This window comes from Eptatretus burgeri, chromosome 2, assembly GCF_056783735.1.
Source record: "Eptatretus burgeri isolate ZD-2024b chromosome 2, Ebu_testis_v1, whole genome shotgun sequence".
In the NCBI taxonomy this organism is placed as follows: Eukaryota; Metazoa; Chordata; class Myxini; order Myxiniformes; family Myxinidae; genus Eptatretus; species Eptatretus burgeri.
The window spans coordinates 154,493,599-154,513,141 of NC_140962.1; the positions used below are offsets into that span (position 1 = coordinate 154,493,599).

The following is a 19,543-nucleotide window of genomic DNA, read 5'->3' on the forward strand; positions in this document are numbered from 1 at the left end:
CATTTGTGAAGACTGGGCAAGCTTTTGCGCGAACCATGTCCCAAAAATTTCTGCACGAACCTCGTTTCCACTGTTACAAGGGAAAGAAGTGCAGAAGGGTCAACCCACAAGGGCGTCGCTACACCCTTACCTGGGTATGCGAATTAGTAGTCATCATCGTTGTCATATTTTGTTTCGTGAAAAGCTTCTTGGTAATCTACGCAACACAAGAACATTACTTTTTGGTAATCTCATTCAATGGAACATTACAACTAGGTCATCAAAATGAAGTAAAATGAGTGTAAAGAGCCACCTGCATCATATTTGTTGCCAAGTGTGTGGTTTGTGCAATGAGTTTGGTCCTAGGTCTGGACGATTTCTCTCTTGTCCCACAGACTGAATCTCAGCAGTACTTGGAGCAATCACCCAAATCCACAACCAATAAATTTAACGACTTAGGGACACCACCTTGCCTGCTGTTCATATATTTAACCCCCTGGCTGGGAGGATGGTTTGAAGGTACCCACACTCCATGTCTAAACGGTCTAGTCTGGGTTTGAATCCCGGCCTACCTATAAACTGTCATTCCGGTGCTTCACAGGCATGGTGATTCGTCAGTGTGCCTTTTCTCGGGGTGGAGGTTAACCTGACATCCTGCTTGCCGGCATTAGTCGGTGACGTTAAAGATCCTGCAGTGTCCTTCGCGAAGATTTAGCGAGCTTTTGCCGGCACCATGGCCAAAATTACAAAAATTCCTGCACGATCCTACAAAGTGCGATGCATCGGCAACAGACTCGTTCCCTCAGCCAATCATGCTACCCCGCAGCCTTGATGCTACCCCAAACATGCGTTGACCCTCCTTGGAGGATTATATTTTAGGTCCTGTTTGTCTATGGCCTCCACTCACAAATGACTGGATGCATTTCTTTCATATACAGCACAGGTATGCAATATAGCTGGATATGAGGCACATCAATGGTTTTGGGATAAATGTTGAATTGTGGTAATTTTTCTGGGTCTCAATATTTATTTATTTACACTTTACCATCTCCATTACGAACACAACTTTGAATTATTTATTTTAAAAACCCTTACCACCTCTACTTCTCTTCTTGCACACGCAGTACAGTACAAGGTTGCGTGGTATCATCACATCGGCTGAGCAGGCGGCTGTGCCGTTGGATGCTGAGGCAATGCCCTCTGCTGGTTCAGGCAGGAATTTGGAATTTGTTCACGGTGCTGGCGATAGCTCGCCTACTCTTTGCAAAGGATCTTTAACATTCACCAAATCATGCCGGCAGATGGGTCGTCCAGTTTAACGTCCACCCAAGGGTCGACACACATTGATGAATCACCATGCCTGTGAAGCACCAGGATGACAGTGTAAAACTGTCAGGATTTAAACCGGGGATAGACAGCTTATATTAGAGGTGAATGCGACAACCTCCACGACCGACATATTTATTTATTTTTAATGTAAAATCTACACAGCCCCCAAATGTCCCTTAAAATGGGACGATCTTGTTTTTACCTGCGACATTTTGCTGCTGTTCTTGTTCGGGTTCGATTTTTGAAATGTGCACCCATTGGTCGACTGCTGCCGGACCACACCCACATTCGTCGCTTGACTCCGCCCACCATGGCACCCAAACAAAATGCTATGGCCACCATCTTGGATTTCTGGTGGGCCGAACACATTAGGCCTGTAGGCCTCTGCTGATTATACATTGATATACACCGATTATACACATATATTTAGCCCCCTGGCTGGGAGGATGGCCTGAAGGTATCCACACTAGCCTCTAAGCTGTCCCGTGGATCAGCAACACACCCATGCCCAGGAGTTTCCTTAGAAGCCGGTTACCGGCGACCCGCAGCAGTCTCCTCAGAGAAAAAATGTCAAAGGTCGCCGCCGACTTACTTCAGAGCCAATTTTTCGATTTTTTTTTTCTTTTTTTGTCACCACGAAATCTCTACATCCCCCTGTTTTGACATCCGAGAAATGGAATACGGTTTCCTTAATGAATGCTAGTTCATCTACACTATTATTATGTCACACATACTTCAGATTGCTCACATGTACTCCACCATGTGCAGTATCATCTCCCTATTAAGAACTAAGGTATGGCCCAAATGTTGCTAAAATGACTCTTTAAAAAGTGCTTAGATACTCCATCTTCCAGACACCTTGGTGTGCCCTAAACCATGGCCTTAAATTAATGAACCCTGTTTAAAAGCTGCTTGAACTAACTATATAGTATAGCTGAATTTCAGTCAACCAGTCAGTCAGTCATTATGTTTATGCCACTACATGCAGTACAGGCCTAACCACTTGTTTTTGTGGAGTTTTCCACCCCAACAGCATGATAATACGAGAACTATTTCATGTCAGAAATCATGCAAGAATGCATCTCCAGCCATCGAGGATCCTCCGGCTTCCAGGGCCCTAAGTGTGCCCTGGACCCCGGCCATACAGCTGCGCTCTCTTTGCTCGCGGTGATGGAACCTGCTACTTTTTAATGGTAGCCTCCTACTCCAAGAAATAAGGAAACCCCTGCATGCCCTCAGCCAATGATGCTACTTTGCACACACATTGATGAATCGCCCTGCCTGGGAAACACCGGGATGACAGTTTATCGTTGGTTCGGAATTCAAACCCAGGCCAGACAGATTCGAGGCGAGTGTGCGTACGTTGCGGCCATCCTGTCAGCCAACAAAACATGACATAGCGACATAATTTTAAAAATCGGAAGAAACAAAATTAATAAATACATTTAATTGCAAATATTTATTACAACCAAGGTGCAGCAATTGCAACAATAAAGTGGACAACCAAAAACTGCAGTGAATAAAAGACTAAAACAGAGCTGTTTCATCAATTTCATTCAACTTACACGGTGAATATTTGATGAGAGGCACGGTAAAAAGCAATCAAGATTCATCAACGTCACAAACCGAAGGTACGCTGACGACACAGTGATCGTCAAGTAACGGTAACGAGCTAACCGGTCAAGAACATGGCACGGCATTAAACGACAGGAAAAGTAAAAATGCAGTAAAAATGAGAGAATTTGAAGCAAAATGAAAATTAATGCTAAACAACTGGAACAGGTTAAAGAAATACAAAAACCGAGGTAACGAGTCGAACAGAAGATGAAAAGTGGATCAAGAGGGTTCGAAGGATCACTCGAGCAAAATATGCCTTTGATCCGTTGCACATTCTTGCGTTCCCATTCAGTCATAAATATTTCCAGAATCTTTTCGTTCTCCTTGCTTTCTTTTTACCCCGCACGCATAGCGCGAGTCGATGATCTTGGATTGACTTAATTTCTTCAATCGGATTTCAAAAATTTAAACACAAGAATACGACTCACCTTCCTTGCACTTCCAAAGACCTGCAGTTTAGCAGTACAGTACGAGGGCAAAATTGCAAGCCATCTCGACCAATCAAATTTGCTGTTCGTGTTCTCAGGAAGGGGGAACATCGAGTCAGACAAAAACGGCCGCGTCCAGCGATGCAATGCCGAAGCGAACTTTGTCCAAATCAAAACGCTGTCGGAGGAAGTAGCGACGGGAGACTGGTCTAGAAGTCTGATGACTGCTTGAAGTCCCTGCCAGTCGGCCTGAGTGAAATTCCAGACTGTGATTGTTCTCTAATAACAGCCAGAGATGTTTACTTTGACAAGCACGTGGTCAGATGAACCGATTGGAGCGAAAGAAGAACAGATATTTTCAGGGAAATTTGTAAAAATCAGATCCAGAAGAGATGGAGTACCGTTGGTTGACATCCGGGTTGGGAAATTGAATGAAGGAGTCAGTCCCAATGAGTGGCAGAAGTGTTTTGCTGAAGAGCCATGGCAGGTGAGAGGTACCCACACCCAGCCAACTGCCATGATGGCAATTGAAGTCACCACATATGAGAAAGAGATAGTTGGGATGAGAGGATAGAAGTTGGTCCATGTTTTTGGATAGTGAGGTGTAAATGGAGTCATCACTGTTTGGTAGATGGTACAATACCCATATAAACATGAGGTGGGAGTGAAGGGGAAGCTATCACCAGAGGTATTCCTGGGGGTGTGGGGGAGTGAAGGCAGTGCATGGAGAGTGAGGAATAGAGTCTTTGATGAAGACAGCAACTCCTCCACCAGGACGAGGCTCAGGTCTGTCATATCGGAGGAGGGAGTAACCAGGGAGAGATACTTGGGAGTCAGACGTCTTGAGGGAGGAGAGTTTCTGTTCAGCAGATTATGTCTGGTTTGTCAGTGGCAACCTGTATGGAAAGATCTGTCAGGTTTGAGCGAAGGCCCCAGATGTGTGAGGTCCACACTGTTAAGGAAGAGGGAGCGGAGGAGGCTTTGAATGCATGGGAGGGGAGGAGGAGCGTAGGACAAGTGAGGGGAGGGGGAGGGTAGGACGAGGGAGATAGAGAGTTGTTGAAAGAGTATGGGGGATTGCAGAAGAACTGGAGGAGAGGGCTGGATGATGTGGAGAAAAGGCTCAGTGGTGATGGGTGGCGGTACAGTGGGGAGTAATAAGAGAGTCGGCAGAGAACAATTGAAGATTGGATGAGGTGGAGTGATGAGATGGGAGAGAGAGAGTGGGAGAAGGAGGCACCTTTGTGGATAAGGGGGGGGACAACCTTGAGAAGGGGGAGCTTTTGAGAAAGGAGAGAGGGAAGCTTGGAGGAGGAAAGAGTGTGAAGGCTGCTTTGTGAGGAAGGGTTGAGAGGGAGGGGAGACGATAAGAGCAGGCACGGCCAAAGTGCAGGAGGGCGATGGGAATGATGAGACTTGGTAGAGGTATGGTGAGAAGGGAGCAGGCAGTGGGAGGTACAAGATTTGAGGGGTTGAGAAGAGGAGGAGGTGTGCTGAGAGGACGGAAGGAGCATGTTTGTGGTGACGAGTGAACTGATTGAGAGAGAGTGACATATCTGTTAGGTTAGAATGAAGCCCACAGATGTAAAAACACCCCACACTTTGTGACAACAGAGGAGGAGCTGATACTGAAGCAGAAGACAGTGAAGAGGTGCAAAGAGTGGAGGTAGGATGAGGGGCAAGATGGGAGGAGTAAGGAGGTGGTATAACAAGTGAGGGGTTAAGAGGAGGTAGATTTAAGGAGATGGGGTGAATTGGCACTGAAGTTGGGAAAAAAAAAAAAGGACGATCGATGGAACACGAACATGCATTGCAAACTGGGATTTAAAAATGTTTCAGTCAGAGATGCGATTAAAGACATTACATGAGGGATGCAACAAAGGAGAACTAAGAGGAATTGAGAAAAGAAACGTCATAACAGTTAGACGTTTTAGACATGGGATGAAGGAAAGGTCGAATTGAAAACAGACTTTTGAAGAAGAGTCGCGAGTTATGATACAATACTGAGAACCACATGTGTGAAAGAGGAAGTTGAAACATTTTAAGAGGCATTTTATTTTACTTTTTGATAAAGATTGCATAAGATTAGGTAAAGGAAAGGTTGAAGAAAAATCATGAAGGTGTGCGGTGAATTTGGATCGGCTAACGCAGAAGGAAGCTGGTAGGTCGATGAAAGTAAAAGGAAGAAGAAGAGGGGGGTAGTGGTAGAGAAACACGTGATTATAGGAGGTGTAAGGTTAGAAATGAAAAGATATGAAGAAAAAAAACATTTTTTTTGATTGATTTTTGTAAGATTACGTAAGATTCGGGAAAGGAAAGGTTGAAGAAAAGAAATATGGTGAAAGTGGGATTTCAGATTTCTTCAATTTCTAAGTCCTCTTGATCTCGTTTTTCAGATCCTGGTATTTGGTCATTTTCCTGATTTCTGTGGCATTTAGTCCAAAGTCATTGGGAACTAAAACCTCGATCAACAATGCTGACTTTTCCCTTTTCTGTATCAGCACAATGTCCGGACACAATGCTTTGTTTGCAATGTCCACACTTTATGGGATCATCTTGTCATACATGAGCATTATTTGTGTATTTTGAAAGGATTGGATTTGGTTCGTTTCCATGATTGTTCTGGAACCGGGATGTTTAAATGTTTACAGCTGTGCCAGTGGATTACTCGACAGATGCCGTCGTGTCTTTCTGTGTACAGCTGTTCTGACATGAGTTTTTTTTTTTTTACATTCTGAAAGGAGGTGACTGGTACTTTCTGTTTTGCTCTCATTGGTTGTTTTTTTTTTTTCAATTTGCGAGTTTCAGAAGGTGGGAGTAATCTCCACCTCCTTTTTCGGTAAATGATCATTATTCATTAACAATAACTGGTTCGTGAATCTTTCCTTGAATGTTAGTTCCCCATTCTCCATGCGCAGAATAAGCTTTTGCTGTCGCATGTGAATTCGCATGTGTTTCCCATGGGTTGCTGACTGAGTGAATCCCTTACCACAGATGCGACATGTGTACGGACGCTCCCCCGTGTGGATTCGTTTGTGATCACGATGGTGTGTCAATTGACCAAATTCTTTGCCACACACATCACATTTATACGGTCTCTCACCGGTGTGGATTCGGGTATGCATTTTCAGACTTGATGAATTGGAGAATGCTTTAGTACACACCTTGCATATGTGTGGATGCTCTGCTGTGTGAATCTGAACATGTTCCTCACGATGTGACAAATCATGAAATGCTTTACCACACACCTGACAAGTGTGCAGGTGCTCCCCGGTGTGAACGTCCTTGTTCGTTGGTTTACACGATGAAGGGCGTCCTTTGGCGCATCTTGTGTGCTTTTCAAAAGTTGATGAATCAGAAAAAGTTTTTGCACACACCTTGCATTTGTATGGCCCGACCCCCATGTGAATCGCCAAGTGTTTCTTGTAGTTTTCTAATCCACAGAATCTTCTACCACACACTTCACAGGTATATATCGTTTTTGTAATGCAAGACCTGAAGTGCCCTTCGTAATTCCTCTTCTTATCAGTACGATATGGACAATTGCAGCAATTATACATTTTGGCACTGGAAACTGGATGGTGCCACTCCCTGTGCACTTGCAAAGCAGCCTTTCTGGTGAAGCTATGAGAGCATGAGCTGCATGGGAACTTCCTGAAGCATTCTGCTCGTCTCCCTATGATGATCATTCACAGAAAAGAAAAAAAAAAATGGAAAAACAACATCAGTTTGTTTGCACCATTCTACAACTGTAAACATCACAGAGTCAACATTGACCATTTCAACCTGGTGTTGGCTTAGGGGTTAGGGTGGTGGCTTGGGATCCTAAGGTCCTGCGTTCAAGCCCCGTTGGCTGCTGAATTAACATTGCGGGTGGGGGGGGGGGGGTTGACTCAGCCTGTCATCCTTCCGAGGTCGGCAAAATGAGTACCAGTGGAGCAGCCAAAAAGGCTGCACACGAAGGGAAGGGGTATCAACGGATTGATTTAATCTGGTAATGGTGTGGCGCAGGCATGATGGGCCGAATGGCCTCCTCCTACGCCTTAATTCCTTGTAAATTTAACAATGCAGAGCCTCTCCAGGGTATATAGATTATAGTACATCTGTGAATAATGTATCTATAATATGGGACATCTACAGGGGGATTCACTGCGCTTGCTAACGACCAAACAGGCCGATTACAGTTTCTCCACTTTTGGGAACAGGCAAGACGAACACTATTGTAATTTATAATTGGGCACAATTGTATCTTTCCAAACATTTTAGTTCCTTTTGACCCTTCACTTCCCAGGAGCAGAGTTGCCATTGATAAGATCAAATTCAAAAAGAAAAATGTTATAAAATGAAAACTCAAACTTGTTTGTGTACTAATTTTCTATTCTGCATACCCTTTGCATATGGAATGCAAATATTTGAATGCAATCGGTTTGATTCCCGACAAGGCATTGTCGAATGCGGAGGCGCCGTGCTTGGTCAGCCAGACTTTGCCACTGCTTGCAGGGGGCCACCCGATAAACCCTTCGCCGGCCAAAGCCACCACTTCATGTTTTTACATCAATTTAATCTGGAATTAAAAGTTTTTATCGTGACACCAGCAGACAGCAAAGCCGACCTGTCGCTTCGCTGACGGACCAATTAGTTGTCCTTTTTGCCCAAAAATTTGGGTGAGAAGCAGAAGGAATGGAAGACATTTACCCGTGCAAAGAGTGCTTTAATCCCTCCCCCCACCACCCCATCCCTGTCCTCACCTCCCGCTCTACCCCCCCCCCCCCGTCCTCACCTCCTGCTCTCCCCCCCCTGTCCTCACCTCCCGCTCTCCCCCCCTTCCTTTGCTCCCACCATCCGGCCTGATAACCTTTCCTGCCAGAAATGTCTCACACACGATGACAGGCCCCTCCGTTTTTTCTCGGGGAGCGGGAGGGGGGAGAAGGGAAGGAGGACAATTTTATCCGTGCAAGGAGTGCTTCACCTCAGCATTTCCCAAGTTAAAAATGGAGAGGGAGAGAGAGACATATATGATTATATATTTAAATGAATATATGTATATATATTTATATATGAATATATACACACCCAAGCGAAGCCTACCCATTGCTTCGCTGACGGACCAATTAATCATTCTGTTTGCCAAGTTTATCCATGCATAGAATGCTTTAACCCCTCCCCTCCATGTCCCACTCTAACTTCCCCTTTGTTGTGATGTCCCTTCCCACTAGAAATGCCCCACACACAATGACAGGCCCCTCCATTGTGGGGGTGGGGGTTGGGAGAGAAGGGAAGGAGGACAAATTTAGCGAAGTGCGAAGGGAGTGCTTTAACTTCAGCGTTGCTCAGGTAAAAAAAAGGTATTGTAATTCTCTGCCACCACCAGATGGTGTTTGGCAGTATACATTTACATGGAGAATCTAAGCAGCGCGAGGGTCGGCCGAGCAGCGTGACGGTCGGCCGAGCAGCGTGACGGTCGGCCGAGCAGCGTGACGGTCGGCCGAGCAGCGTGACGGTCGGCCGAGCAGCGTGACGGTCGGCCGAGCTGCGTGACGGTCGGCCGAGCAGCGTGAGGGTCGGCCGAGCAGCGTGACGGTCGGCCGAGCTGCGTGACGGTCGGCCGAGCTGCGTGAGGGTCGGCCGAGCTGCGTGACGGTCGGCCGAGCTGCGTGAGGGTCGGCTGAGCTGCGTGAGATACTCTTCTCGTCTTGAGGAATTTAAATGCATCGACTGGAACTGATGGGGATGGTAATGAGACATGTGTTGGTGCCCATGGGTCTGGAACTGTGAAGAGAATAGCACTAAGTTCCTTAACTGTGCAAGAAGTCTTGGACTTAGGGTGGCTGGTTCATGGTTTCAGCGCCCACAAGCTCATCGCTGGACTTGGTATTCCAATGCTGATGGTGTAGCAAAGGAGACTGACCATGTGCTCATTGATGGTCGCTGGAGGATGATCCAGAACTGCAGGGTCTACCGGCATGCCAGTTCCTCAAAATTGAGCACAGGCTTGTTGCGACAAACTCTGAAGTTGCAGCTTAAATCCAGGAGAATGGTACCATCCCAGTCTCGGCTGGATGTTGGCAAGCTCAAGTACAAGAGGGTAGCTGAGGTATTTGCGAATAGGCCGAGTGTGGATTTAGGGGGATCTGGGTACTTTGGGGAATCCTGAAGAGTTGTGGAGTGCCTTCAAGACCACCGTCCTTGATGTTTCTGGTGGATGTCTTGGAACTCACCGCAGGGCAAAGAAGAATTTTGTCTCTCAAAGGACACTGGATACCATTGACCAGGGTCTAAGGGCCAGGCTGAATGTCAGAGCTGAGCTGCTCAGGGAGCTGAGGCATAAAACTGAACGCCGGCAAAGGGTGGACAAGGAGGCCTATGTGCGAGGAATCTGTGAGGGGGTAGAGCATCACCTGTGGTCAAGTGATTCTCGTCCTGCTTGCAGAGGAACTTCTGTATTGCGTTCCTCTCAGCCCATCCCTCGGTGTACTGTAGTTCGAGCGGAGGGTGGTGGGCTCTTGACAGAGTAGTCCGAATTGAAGGCCCGCTGGGCCGGTTACGTTCAGCGGCTGTTCCAGGCTGAGCCACCAGCTGCCAAGTTGGATGTCAGGGGTGTTACTGTCCCTATCGCTGACCCTCCAATCAACTGTGGTCCATCTTCATTTGTGGAAACACGGGCTGCGGTGAACCGGTTGAAATGGGGAAAAGCTCCTGGGATCTGTGGCATCCATTCTGAACATTTCAAGGCTGTTCTCAAGGTTCAAGGCTGTAAATGCTGTTCTCATGTCGTTGCATGCAGTTCTGTGCTTTTCCTAGAACACAGGCATCATCCCAACTGACTAGAAGAGGGGTGTTGTTGTCCCTCTCTGGAAAAGGAAGGGTGATTGCCAAGACTGAAACAGCTACCGAGGGGTGACGCTGCTCTCAGTGCCGGGTCAGGTCTTTGCTCGGGTAATTCTTGATAGTTCGCCACTATCTGCTTGAGCAGCAGCATCCAGAGCAGTCACAGGCTTTACACCAAAGAGGTCAATGATTGACTGTATTCTTGCTCTTCGTGTCCTCACCGATCGCAGATGAGAGTTTTGGCAGGGGCTGCTTGCAGCCTATGTTGATCTCTGTAAAGCGTTTGATTCAGTGAATTGGGATGCCCTCTGGAGGATTCTTGGTCTTTGTGGGGTGCCACAAAAACTGATCCATCTGATGTCTGAACTATACTCTGGTACTGAGTGCTGTGAGATCTGGTGGTCCCATCTCTGACTTATTTGCAGTTGTTGCTGGAGTTCATCAGGGGTGTGTACTGGCCCCCACACCTTTCAGCACATGTATATCTGGATTCTAGGGAGTATGTCGGAGAGATCAAGTTGCGGTGCATCGTTTGGGAATGTCAAGATCTCTGACCTTGATTTCGCAGATTATGCAGTCATCTTTGCGGAGACTCTAAATATCCTTTTGGGGGCTGTCGAGGTGCTGAATGAGGAGTCTGAGCCGCTGGGATTATGGGTTTCCTGGCTCAAAACTAAGATCCAGGCTTTCAATGACATCTTGGATGCTGCTATCCTGCATTATATGTACCTGTTTGTGGTGAGGATGTTGAGGTCACAGAGAGATTCACTTCCCTTGGCAGTGATATACATGTCTCTGCTGGCTATGAGCTCGAGGTCAAGAGACGTCTGGGTCGGGCCTGGGGAATCATAGATTCACAGGATCATGGGGTGTGGCACTGCTGGTACCTATGCGGTAGGACAAAAGTCTGAGTCTTCAGGTCCTTGGTGCTTCCACTCTTGCTGTGTGTATATTGGTGCTTCCAGTCTTGCTCCAGGGATTTGAGACAGAGACTTAATTCCTTTGGTACCAGGACTCTTCGGAGAATCCTTGGCTCTCACTGGTCAGACTTTGTGTCCAACGAGCGGTTACTGAGAGAGACTCGAATGAGATTTGTTACCTGTATAGTCCATGAGCGTCAGCTGTGACTCTTTGGACATGTGGCTCGTTTTCCTGATGCTGATCCTGCTCTCCAGATTCTCTCAGCGAGGGAGCCTCATTAGTGGAGGATGCCAATGGGCTGACTACATGCCTCGTGGTTGTGGCAGGTTGATCAGCATCTCAAGGAGATGGGGATGGGCCAGGCATCTGCCTGGGGGATGGCCAGACGGAGGCCCCTGGAGTACCGGCGGAAAGTGGACGCAGCGATGCGCTGCTCCAGAACATGCTCCGATACCTGACCTCACCTGACAATTGGAATGTGAGTTTTTTGAATTACGTATTCAAACATATTGATTATTAACTACATAAAACAGCATGCAAATACCACACAAAACAAGTCATGATGAGGGTCTGAAATCTCTGATTGCTCTTTCTCGTTAAAAATTGGAATGACTTGATACTCAACACTTTAAAAGATTATTTTTTTGAAAAATTGCCCACCTTTAATGGTCATGAAACGCAAGGATACATTCATGAAAGATCTACTTTTTGGGAGAATGCAGTCCATCAAAGAGGGTACCTGCTTTGTCAGGGTCATTCCATAAATACGGGATTGACAAACATTCACAAATGTTGAAAACCCAATTATTTGTACATTGTCATCCAATTGCATCAAAATAATAGGAAGAAGATGAAGGAATATCTGCAGTTTACATAACTCACCATCTTCCAGGTCTCTTTCCTCCTCTTTGACACCAACAGAGTCCTTATCTTCTCCCTTGTTCCACAGGTCTCCAGGAGGTCCTCGAGCATGTCCTTCAGTCTCCTTGATGTTCATTACACTTTCGAGCTGTTGTGGGCCTTGCGACAAAAGGTACGACTCCATGAAACAGCAGAGCTCAGCATACATGGTCGAAGTGAACCTTTGTGCAGCCAAAGAACAGAGTTGAACCCTCGCCGTTGGGGGCTCGGCACGTGCACAGAGCGCTCCAAGGATCTCGATTCCCAGCTCCGTAACCGCGGCTCGAAGCGACTCCTCGGTCAAGCCCTGGCTCTCCAGCCATATCGGGATGGGATAAATGCCTTCCCGAAGTTTTATCAACTTCATCTTGTTCTTGTTTGAGTTCCTAAACCGCTCTGTCAAGACAGACAATGTCATCCAATTGCTTCACCAGGCAACAAAGGAAATTCGTCATTATAACAACCATACATTATATACAGTATTGTTACGTGGAATGTGGAGGGGGGAATCCACAGCAAAAATGGGTCAAGAAAAGTATGGACCTTATGCTCGAGGAGGTTAGATGGTGAGAACATTTTGGCAGGTGAAGGACTTGAGGAAAGTGGAAATTGGCATGCAGAAGCGCTACGCACGGCTTTGCGAATCCCCCCCATGGCAGCCCAAAAGGAAACCACACTCCCAGCGCTACAGTCCGCTGTGGGAAAACCCCTGGATGTGGGCAGGACCTGCATATGAAAGCGCTGCCTCCCAAGTGGGACCATCCGCATGCTTGAGGGTGGTCATTTGGGCATAAAAGCAGCGTATGGGCGAGAGATATCTCTCCTCTCTGTACTCACTGCTCTGGTGTCACTTGAGAATGCTCCCTCATCATCCTACACATCCTTGCTTCCTCATCCGACCTACTGTCACCAGTACAGCATGGAGACGTCCAGTGCGAAGGGATGGATATCGGCTCACATACACTAACCAAGTCTTTTAAAAATACAATCCATAGTTCTAAAAAAAAAAATATATATATATATATATATATATATATATATATATATATATATATATATATATATATATATAAAATAAATGTATGGTAAAATACAAAAAGCACGACACACTTCATTCCAATTAAAAGTATTAGCTATGCCAACTTTCTGTACAGATCTACTATTCAGTAAACATTTAATGCATAGATTTACAAATGTGGGTTGTGGACTCACCAGCGCTTTCTGCTCCAATTCCCTACTATTGAAATCGGAGAAAACATCACACAGCGAGCGTCGCCCATCAAGAACTGTTCCCGCATACCATGGCTTCAGGTCTCCAAGTTCACGTCCAAATTTGCAAACATATCAAAACCATCTTCTAAAATAGGACTGCGTGCCCTGAAGCTCACCTGGATCAGGAGCAACAGTCACCCAAACCGCCTGCAGACCCCCTTAGACCCTGATTTCTTTTTATTTTAATGCCACGAACAAACGTTGGTACATCATGGGTGATGAAGGTTGTGGTCAAGTTTGATTGAAATTGTATGTGTAGTTTCGGAGAAGAGAGCAAATACCTATTTTGAGGGGGCTCAAACCCCCCGCAGACTCCGTGAGACCCTGATTTTTTTTCAATGCCGTGAACAAACTTTGATTCAACAAGGGTGATGAATGTTGTGGTCAAGTTTCATCAAAATCATGTTTGTAATTTTGGAGGAGGCAGCAAATACCTATTTTGGGGGGTTCACCCTCACCTCCCCCTCCCCCCCTCTCCCGGTATATCTCCTTGAGTGCAGATTTTGTGATACCGTTGACAAACTTTGGTACATCACCGGTGATGAACGTTGTGGTCAGGTTTCATCAAAATTGTGTGTGTGGTTTTGGAGAAGAGGTAATCTATTTTGAGGGGTTCAACCCCCCCCCCGACTCCCATAGACCCCTTAATGAGTGCAGATTTTGATGTGGTCGATACACTTTTGTACATTACGGGTGATGAAGGTTGCAGTCAACTTTCATCAAAATCTTGTGTGCAGTTTTGGAGAAGAGAAGAAATACCTTATTTTCTTTTTTTGGGAGGGGGGGGTCAAAAAAGCCCCTGTAGACCCTCTTAATGAGCACAGATTTTGATGTGGCCAATGCACCTTCGTTAGGCATTAGGTATGAAGCTTCTGGCCAAGTTTAATCAAAACTGTGCGTTTAGTTCAAGCGATAATGACTGAAGTGTTTACGGACTGACTGATCGACGGACGCTGCTTGATCGCATAAGCTCACCTAACTGAAGTCCAGGTGAGCTAAAAATGAAGCTTCAATCAAAGAAATGATCTGTTGCATTTGTGCAATTTGTCGGTGTTCTACATTCGTCACACAATTTGCTAGTTTTAAAAGCAGTTGTATTTTACATCATTCTAATCGGAAGCATGCACTGAATTTTACGGCAGTGGCTGCGATGGAACTTACGTACGCAGACGTGCACACAGATCAGTATTGCCCGCATGTCGCGCACGGAAACGGAAAGCGGCAGTGAACGGAAGGCGGCAATAGAGCTCCCAAGGCTGCGGCTCGGTAGAAGCAATAAAAACTCAGAATCGACGTCGTGAAAATTTATCGATTCAAAGAATGGTGCAAGAGTTGTAAACGAAGATACGGATTTCAAAGTGGTGCAAACCAATTCGATATTTGTTGTGTCCTTCCTTCCTTCCTTCCGTCTATCAAAAATGAAGAAGAACCAGCTTTCAAACCAACCGTGTTTAGTTCCTTTCTAGTTTGTTGTTGTTTAGTTTACATCAGGACAGTAAGGTCACCCTGCGTGTTGGAGAAGTTACCGTCAGTCCCCCACGGGGATACCTTTTAAGCCGTGCAGCCGCTTCACTGCACAGCTTCCATCAGACACACACAGATGCAATTATTTTTCAGGATGTTTGACAAAATAATAAATAGTCATAAAAAAAGGAGGCGGGTTCAAAAAATGGAAGTGGATGGGGACAATCAACTGGTAATTATTGGGGGGGGGCTAATGGAAACAGCATATAATAGGCTAACGCTGTCTGTCTGTCCCACCTTGAAACACTTTTCGGAGAGAAAAAAACATGTTAAACAAAATTTCTTCTACATTAAACCAAACCTTCAGGAAAATGTTAATTTGTTTCAGACAAAATTTTTTTAACCGAGGCAGTGTATAAGCAACAGACCGCTGCTTCGATCACTCGCAATTTTTTTTTCTTTTCTGTTAATTACAAATAATATCAATGTGTCGAGGTGAGAAAATAAATATCCAGTCATCCTCACAAACAAATAAGACTACGGACACACTTTAAACGACAAACTACCGCAAATAAAAGTCGTAAACTTTGGATGTGCATATGGACGATGCAGAGCGTCGATTCCAACACCCTTCTTGGACAGGATACTCCCGACATTGGGCAGAACAAGTGCCTGTTATTATATAAACTAGTGCGGGCTCGTAGGGGCGGGCCAGTATGTGCAGCTTCGTGCCTGCAGTGTCAGGTCCCCAGCATCAATTGTGACGTCATATTAAACGAAGAAGAAGAATTGTGACGCCCACTCTCTCGCCCCTCCTCTGTCCCCCCTCCTCTCTCCCCCTCTCTCCCTCCCCTCTCTCGCCCTTCTCTTGCCCCCCTCTCCTCCCCTCCTCTATCGTCCCTCTCTCTGTAAATGTATTCACAAATGTCTACCAAGCACGATTAATTCCCACCTTGGGGAAAAAACAGCTTTGAAACCCTTGGGAAACAGCCGTTTCCCTCGGGAAGATTCAATCCTTGGGATTAATTAATAATTTGAATAATAATCAAACCTTGGGATTAAATAATTAAATAATAATCAAACCTTGGGGAACACTTGGGAAACAGCTACAATGGATGAGGAAGACCGATATCAAACTTTGAAAAGGCACATAAATCAGGTCCCCAGTGTCGATTGTGACTTCATACCAAATGAAGAAGAATTGTGACGTCAATCGTGCAAAAAAAAAAAAAATTAAACAAACATGAATTGTGACGTCATTCGTGATGTCATAGCACCGTGTCCTGTCATTGGTTGACAGATAAATGGCCGTAACTTGGGAACCGCTCATCCAATCGATATCAAACCTCGAAAAGGCACATCCGGGGGTCCCCGGCAATATTCCTGGCAAGTTTCAATCAGATCGGACCGGGGGTCCCCGGCAATATTCCTGGCAAGTTTCAATCAGATCGGACCGGCGGTCGTCGAGAAACGGCGGTCGCAGACAAACAGACAGACAGACACACAGAGATTGCTGGAATTATAGATAGATAAATTGACACCTCCCATGGGATTCCAGCAGAAGAAGTTGCATAAAGCAACCAAGAAGGCCTACGCAAGGTCGGCGCTTTTGCTGTTTCAATCCCTTCCCAGAGTTGAGTTCCCCCACAGCTATAAACCATGATGGAGAGGCACGTGATCATCACGTGACCATTACCTCTCTTCAGCCCCGTTGGAGGTGTCCGGGTGCGCCGTCTTGTCCATCCTGGGTCCACTCCAACTGTGCACACGCTTGCTTCTTGGTTCTAGTCAATGAAACGATATTCCACGGAACGCAATAAGACACAGCTCGGTCTGGGTTTCCTGAAACAAGCTTCGCCCCTCAGAAAGACATCATGACCCCCATTGCGTCGTCCTTTTTACCCCCACAGAGTCACAAGACATATGGACCACTCGATAAGACGATCTCATGTTTAACAGGTTCACCTGAGATACCTTACCCTCGTGCGCTCCTTTTTTGTGACGACTCGGCCTGTTCGAGCCAGTGGATCCGCACAAGCAGTGCCGGCCATTGAATTGGTTCTGCAATGAGGTAACAACGTGCAAACTGCGATGAATGGGAACCGAGAATGTTGTTGTTGTTATTGTTGTTGTTGTTGTTTGCTCCTCTGAGAGGATGTTATCGAGATAAACCACAAGGAAAATTGTTAAATCACCAAGATACACGATAGTCGACCGGTCAAAGATAGAAATAGAAAACTTTTTTGACTAAAACAATTTGAAGAAGAAAAAAAAAAAAATTTAAAAAAAAAGATGGTGCCAAACAGCGCATTATGAAAGGTCGCAACTATACACCGCCCAATGCAGGTGAACATCCCATTCGATCCATCCCACCTGAGTTCGGCTATTTTGATTCGAACGTCGATGTGGAGAATGTTTTGCATCAGACTCCCGAACCTGGCAGGTATTACGGAGGTCAAGCATATATTTTGTAAGAAAGCAAATTTTATGGAGGTTGTGATCCCATCATCTCCCCTCCCTTATTCATGGAATGGCAGCATAAACAGTGGACAAGTTTCAATTATTAGAATTGGATAGGTACCTGAGGTATTGAAGATAGAGGGGTATAGGAAGGTTGGCAGAACTTTTACTGGGTACCTTGAGTGTATGGGTGCGTGATTGTGTGCATTTGTGAGGTGTTGTCTGTGTAGGTTCTCGTCAAGGGGGATTGTGTGGTTAATGTATGTTTTTCACCCAAGTAACGGCTTCGTCCACTTCCTCCGCTCCCAGGAAAAAAAAAATAAAAAAAAATACAAGTGTCCCACCTAAAAAAAAAAAAAAAAAACATCTTGCATTTTCCTTTTTACCTGTGACATATTTCAGGTGAACAAGAGTTCTGCGTTGCTGTTATTGTTGTTGGGGGTCAATTTTTGTAATGTGCACCCATTGGTCAGACAGCTGTCGGACCACACCCACATTGGTCGCTTCACCACACCCACTATGGCACCCAAACGAAATGATATCGCCGCCATCTTGGATTTCTGGTGGGCCTAAAACATTAGGCCTATAGGCCTCTGCCGTTTATACACTCCAGACTTGTTGCATCAGATTTCCATTGGCTTTGTTTGGGTCGAGTGTTAATCACACGACAAAACTGAGATGTAAAATAAGTCATCCCTTGTTCGGAATCACTCTGAATCTTATCTATCTAATCTTATTCATTCACGTGGGAACACGGGAGAGACACAGCACGAGGTTGAAGAGATGAGAGAATATAAGCTGAGTTGTGGGTAATGATTTTTTTCTTTTCTTCTCAGACGTAGCTTCCACCACATAGACACGTGGGACATGAGCAAGGATGAGGAAGTTGAGTGGACAGAGGAGGCGAAATATATATACAGGGTGAGTCAGAAGTAGCGCCCGATTTCTGTCAGTTGATTGTTTGTATTACAGTGTACAAGAAGGTAGAAACAAATGAATGACATGTTTATCTAACCATTTATTCAAGAAAAAATGTATTACGGAACTGTACCAAGCTGTTTTATGTGCAATTTTCAAATTGCCCTCCCTCGTGATTGATGCACAATTGCAGCCGAGCAGGCACAGAGCGGCACACACGTCTGCAGAGTTCGATATCAATTTCCTCAAACTTTGCAGTGATTTGAGCCTTCAATTCCTGAATGGTATGAGGCTTTTCACGATAAACAAGGTCTTTCATGAACCCCCAAAGAAAGAAATCTGAAGGTGTAAGGTCTGGGGAGCGTGCCGGCCACTCGATCGGACCGCGGCGGCCGATCCACTTTCTGGGAAAGTTTTCATCAAGCCACTGATGAACATAATGTCCATAATGAGGTGGAGCTCCATCATGCTGGAAATAACAGTCCTGATCTTGTACCCTGGGCCAAAAGAAGGTTTGCAGCATATCCAGGTAAATTTCTGCAGTGACAAATCCCTCAAAGAAAAAGGGTCCAATTATCCCTCATGGAGATATGGCTGCCCATACCAAACTGTCACTCCAGGTAAATTTACCTCCTTCTCAACTGTCACTCTTGGGTTATTCGCAGCCCAGTAGACACAATTGTGTCTGTTAATTGTGCAATTAAGCTCAATTTGGTGCAAATTCAGTAACTTTCCAAACTCACAGCAATAACCTGCAAAACAAAATCAAAACAAAAATAAATAAATTACTAAAATTAATAATCTACAAGACAATGATTAACAACATGACTTCCCAGAAAGAATCTGACAGCCGAAAAAGCAGAAATCGGGCGCTACTTTTGACTCACCCTGTATATATTGTTACGGTTGTGGAAATTCACAGAACACCATTCAGGTTTCCCAGAGATCAGTTATGTCGATAAGTGCGTGTTCACATTAGATTTCCCCACCGATGTCTAAAGGGATTTATTCGTGTAACCGGGCTGTGATCTTTGAGTCAGCCATTATTCTTTTGCAATCTTTATTTTGGGAACAACTACAACCGCCTTTCAACAACCACAACCACTACTTCAACAACCACAACCACTACTTCACCAACCACAACCGCCTCTCAACAACCACGCCATCCCCACCACAGCACCAACCACGACATTGCCTCACCTTCATCTCCACAAACGCGCCATCCTTTCGCCAGCCATGGCAAATCCCACGGATGAGGGGCATCTCCGCCAACAGACGCGGGAGCTGATGATTTCTACAATGTCCGCTTTCCACGGCTGATGATTTCTACAACGTCCGCTTTCCACAGCTGATGATTTCTACAACGTCCGCTTTTCACGGCTGATGATTTCTACCACGTCCGCTCTCTCCGCATTTCGTGATGAAAT

The 19,543-nt window shown here is 45.7% G+C and overlaps 1 protein-coding gene across 2 annotated transcripts in view; it reads right to left on the reverse strand.

The window, feature by feature from the left end:
* Positions 1–16,881, reverse strand: part of LOC147033629 (uncharacterized) — a 30,840-nt gene extending 13,959 nt beyond the window's left edge. Inside the window, exons 1-4 of one of the 2 annotated variants that reach the window (XM_085857478.1) lie at positions 16,718–16,877; positions 16,435–16,522; positions 11,985–12,398; positions 2,757–7,029 (exon numbers count right to left, since the gene is read on the reverse strand). In XM_085857478.1, the coding sequence (XP_085713604.1) occupies positions 6,158–7,029; positions 11,985–12,398; positions 16,435–16,522; positions 16,718–16,789 (1,446 nt within the window). In that variant the 5' untranslated portion in view covers positions 16,790–16,877 and the 3' untranslated portion in view covers positions 2,757–6,157. Of the gene's footprint in view, positions 1–2,756; positions 7,030–11,984; positions 12,399–16,434; positions 16,523–16,717 lie in introns of those variants that run through there. The other variant, XR_015051791.1, reaches the window with a different exon arrangement.
* Positions 16,882–19,543: the final 2,662 nt, after the last annotated feature.